Consider the following 1,173-nt stretch of genomic DNA (forward strand, 5'->3'; position numbering starts at 1 on the left):
AGTTTATTATTGAGCAGGTAAAGGAAAAATATTTTTGGCCCTCAAGTCCTTCTGACTTTATGGTTTTGGCCCATGTGACAAAATGTTTGGACCTCCCTGGTCTAAATGTTGAGGACATGTTCAATCATAGGATGTTTCTCTGTAGATGTGACAGTTCACGTTTTTGTTTGATGAAAAGCTAAAAAGTTAATCCATCTTCAGAAAACCATCACTTGCTTGAGTTTGTTTAAGTTTCAGGTGTTTCTTTCAACTCAGAAAATCTCATTTTTTTAATGTAAAAGACTCAGAAAAGGATGAAAAAAATGCTGAGTTCTTTTTGTTGTTTTGTCCCTAAATAACAGAAATTATGCTCAGTTGTATTTTTTCAGTCCTAACAAATTGTAGCGCTGTTGTGCAACACAGTTTTTATTTTTGGACATTTTATTAATTTGGCATGTGGGTGAATTAAAGAGGAAAACTACAGTTTGTGTTTCTGTGGTTTGTTGGATTATTTGTTTTTCAGGTGTTTTTGTTTTTGTTTTAGTTACATTTCTGTCTGATATCCAACAGATCTGTGTGATTCTACTCAGCCTCCTCCTCGTGTACGACGTCTTCTTTGTTTTCATCACTCCCTTCTTTACCAAGGTWTGTATCTGATTGTCTACTGTCTCTAAAACAAAACATATCTTTTTCTATCCTTGCACAATTCTTTATATTATATTTTTTTATTAGTAGTAGTCGTATCATGACTAATCAGTGTTAATTTTTGTTTTGTGTGTACCATCTATAGTTTGTAAAGTAACTAGTGTGTGAACCTCTGTACTGATGCTGCTGTGACACCTGAATTTCCCCTCTGCGGGACAATAAAGGCTATTACTATTTACTTGTCTTTAAATAACCAGACTCGTAGCTTTTTCCACATCTATCCAGTGACTTCTACTGAAAAGCTGATTTTGCTGCCCTCTTATCTGCTTTAAAACAATTTATTAAATTTGTTTGAATACATCAAGCATTTTCAACAAGAGTGACCTAAATCCTGATTTTATTGATCAGAATTGACTAAATTGGTTTTTTTTTTTTTCCCCAATTGAAACCTAGCAAATTTCTTTCAATAAGTGAAACCTGCAAAACACTTCAAGTTCTGGATCTAGATTAATTTACACATCCATTTCCAGCAATAAATCTGACTACTTT

General features: G+C 33.3%; 1 protein-coding gene across 2 annotated transcripts in view; it reads left to right on the forward strand.

The window, feature by feature from the left end:
- sppl2a (signal peptide peptidase like 2A) overlaps positions 1–1,173 on the forward strand; it is a gene marked incomplete in the record, with an annotated part of 24,759 nt that overhangs the window by 10,851 nt on the left and 12,735 nt on the right. For both annotated transcript variants that reach the window (XM_014010429.1, XM_014010430.1), the window contains 1 exon segment: positions 550–624. In XM_014010429.1, the coding sequence (XP_013865883.1) occupies positions 550–624 (75 nt within the window).

This window comes from Austrofundulus limnaeus, unplaced genomic scaffold (assembly GCF_001266775.1).
Source record: "Austrofundulus limnaeus strain Quisiro unplaced genomic scaffold, Austrofundulus_limnaeus-1.0 Scaffold69, whole genome shotgun sequence".
NCBI classification, from domain to species: domain Eukaryota; kingdom Metazoa; phylum Chordata; class Actinopteri; order Cyprinodontiformes; family Rivulidae; genus Austrofundulus; species Austrofundulus limnaeus.